The sequence below is a fragment of the Aplysia californica genome, unplaced genomic scaffold (genome assembly GCF_000002075.1).
Source record: "Aplysia californica isolate F4 #8 unplaced genomic scaffold, AplCal3.0 scaffold01212, whole genome shotgun sequence".
Classification (NCBI taxonomy): domain Eukaryota; kingdom Metazoa; phylum Mollusca; class Gastropoda; order Aplysiida; family Aplysiidae; genus Aplysia; species Aplysia californica.
The window spans coordinates 91,679-94,319 of NW_004798482.1; the positions used below are offsets into that span (position 1 = coordinate 91,679).

Consider the following 2,641-nt stretch of genomic DNA (forward strand, 5'->3'; position numbering starts at 1 on the left):
ATGGCCGCCATTTGTCGGTGTGGCCGATCGATGGGAAGGAAAATACCCCCGAAGGCGAACAGGTGTCACTGTCAGCCGGGAGGGGGCGGGGCCGGATCAAGCCCGTGAAGGGAGCCCCGCCCACTTGTGCGTCACGAGTCGACGGGAGCCGACAATCGCCTTACTGCCCCCGATCAGAGCAAAGTATTAGCGGTGATTTCTTGCCCTGGCCCTACCCGTAGACCCTTGCGGCGCCCGCGGCTTTCAATAGAGATCAGCGGAGAATATTGTTTTACCTGAGGGTGCAGACAGCTTACCTTGAGAGCCGCGCGCGGAACGGGCGAACAGGGCTAGGTGTAGCTAGCTAGATCGCAGCCCCGTGTTGGTAGGAGGTCTCGATAACAGACGAGCAAGCCTCGCGCTTTTCAAGTGTAAAGATAATAATTTCTTTCCGAATTCTCCCGGGCTGAATCAAAGTGTGGAATGTGACTCAAACGTTGAACAAGAGTTGCTATGTAGAGGTGTTGTTCCCATGACGATCTGAAGCCTTTCCCACAACAGATTCTCGCCCGAGGCCCGCGTGGTTTGGACAAATTGTGGATTACTTGGACGACTCGAGGACTCTAACGGTTAAAGGTGACAAAAACCTCTCCATGATTCATGGGAATTGATTATCAGTCAGGGGTCGCCACATTTTCTAGCAGTTCTCAACTTACTGCGACATAGTTGACCCCTTTGTGGTGTGGGGGAAAGTTTCTTCCTTTTTTTTCTCTTGCAAGGGTATTTCCAGTCGTTGTGGAAAGCGCATTTCTACCCTTCCCCCACCTCGCCGTTGTGTTCTCTGTATAACAGTAGGCTTGTTCCTCACTCGGCCAATCAGAACTGACGTGAGCAAGCAGAAGTCTCCGTTTTCCACGTCTGTGAGTTTCTGTCCGATTCCGCGAACAGACAACTTGATAATATTGACCCAAGTTCTCTTGGCGACAGAGCACACTTTGATGTATAGCAGTTTTTATTTCTGTGTTCCGAGATTTGTGCAGTGTGACGATTCTTCTCACCGTCTGTCTGGATAAAAAGACAGAATAAAGGAGTGGCGATAATGTGAAATGATTCAATAAGAATACAGAACAAGGGATTCAAAAGAATGTGAAATGATAAGAGGCTTAAGCTACTGTTTTTTCTTTGTACCATAATAAAGCGTCATCATTTTGAATGCGCAGTTTCCTCTTTCCCCCTTTCGTGTACACAAAGGGACTGTTTAGACATTTTAAAAATTCGCGATTCATAATGGTGCTTTCTTGGTTCGATCATCGATCCATTTCTTGAAGTTCGTGTCACGACCTGGTCGGACAAGATGATGGAAGAGCCGGACACACCCACTCTCAGATTACTGTGATACCTTTGTGAATTAGAATATCTTTGTTTGCCGGTAGGCCTAACCTTAAACTGTTTGGGAACCCTCGAACGCAGTTGACGTCTTCAGAAAACGTTAGGTACCAGATATCTTCGTATAATTTCGTGTTTTACAACAATCTTAGATCGTATGTTCGTTAGGGTAACTTACAACTCATGTTACTGACTGTTCGACAGTGATAGTCTCCGAGCAGTGTTTGGAACTGAAATAACTTTTTTTGTAGAGGTTCATGGACATGCGACACCTACGGATCTAATCAAGACACTTGTTGGATTTCTAAACTTCTGTGGCGCATTGTAGCACTTGCAGGAAGCTGGAATAATTGTGGTGCCTCGTTAGGCTAGCTAGCCATTTCAGAACATCTGATGATGCTGAATTGATGAATGTGAAATAGTACTTACTTTTTCCTTACGTTTCCCGCCCTCTGTTACCTTAGGGTGTCGAAGGCAAGATTCAAAAGTCTTTGTCTTGTGCTGAAGTAATTTCATTGAGTTTCAAGCGCGTGTGGCACATTGCGTTGAGTGCAGGGACAGAAAAAAAAGCCCCAAAACAACCCGAAGTGAGTAAATCGAATGAGTTGAGAGCACGTGCGCCAGCGACATTGCCTGAAGTCATGAAAACCCGCCAGGTGACCAGTGTGAAAGCCCTGGTGTGTCTGGGCTCACCCTGGGGTCACGTGTCCCCTGTCCTGGTCCTAGTGGTCATCTCCCTGGCCCTCCAGCCTCACCAAACCTGGGCGGCCCCTGGAAGGTCCTTCCCCTCCATGCCCTTCCTCCCTTCATCCCCTTCCTCATCATCGCCGTTATCATCTATAGCGGTGTCAGCCTCAACGCACTCCTCCTCCTCCAACCGGTCAGTTCACCACCACCACAAAGGTGACTCACCCCCGCCCCCCGATGCGCTCTCCAGGCTGTCTAAAGTGTTTGGGATTTCCAGAATTCCTCGCCGGACCTTCCACCGGTCGCCGCCCCAGTACATGCAGGAGCTCTACGCTTCCATCACCGACACAGGCGGCCTCAGCAAAACCAGTGGGCCTTATAACTCCAACGTGATCAGGAGTTTCCCGGATAAAGGTAAGAAAAGGGGTCAGGTGCTAGATGGTTGCGGTGGGATTGCGGTTATCATCCTCTTTACCATCCTCTCTCTCCACCGTACAGACAGATAGAATGAAAGGCAGACAGATAGACAGACAGATAGACAGACAGATACAAGCACCACCCCCCCTCCCACACACACACACATACGTGT

General features: G+C 49.1%; 1 protein-coding gene across 1 annotated transcript in view; it reads left to right on the top strand.

Moving 5' to 3' along the window:
* Window positions 1-184: 184 nt before the first annotated feature.
* Window positions 185-2,641, top strand: part of LOC101845741 (bone morphogenetic protein 2) — a gene marked incomplete in the record, with an annotated part of 50,326 nt that continues 47,869 nt past the window's right edge. Inside the window, 1 exon segment of the mRNA XM_013090302.2 lies at window positions 185-2,466. Coding sequence (XP_012945756.1) covers window positions 2,007-2,466 — 460 coding nt within the window.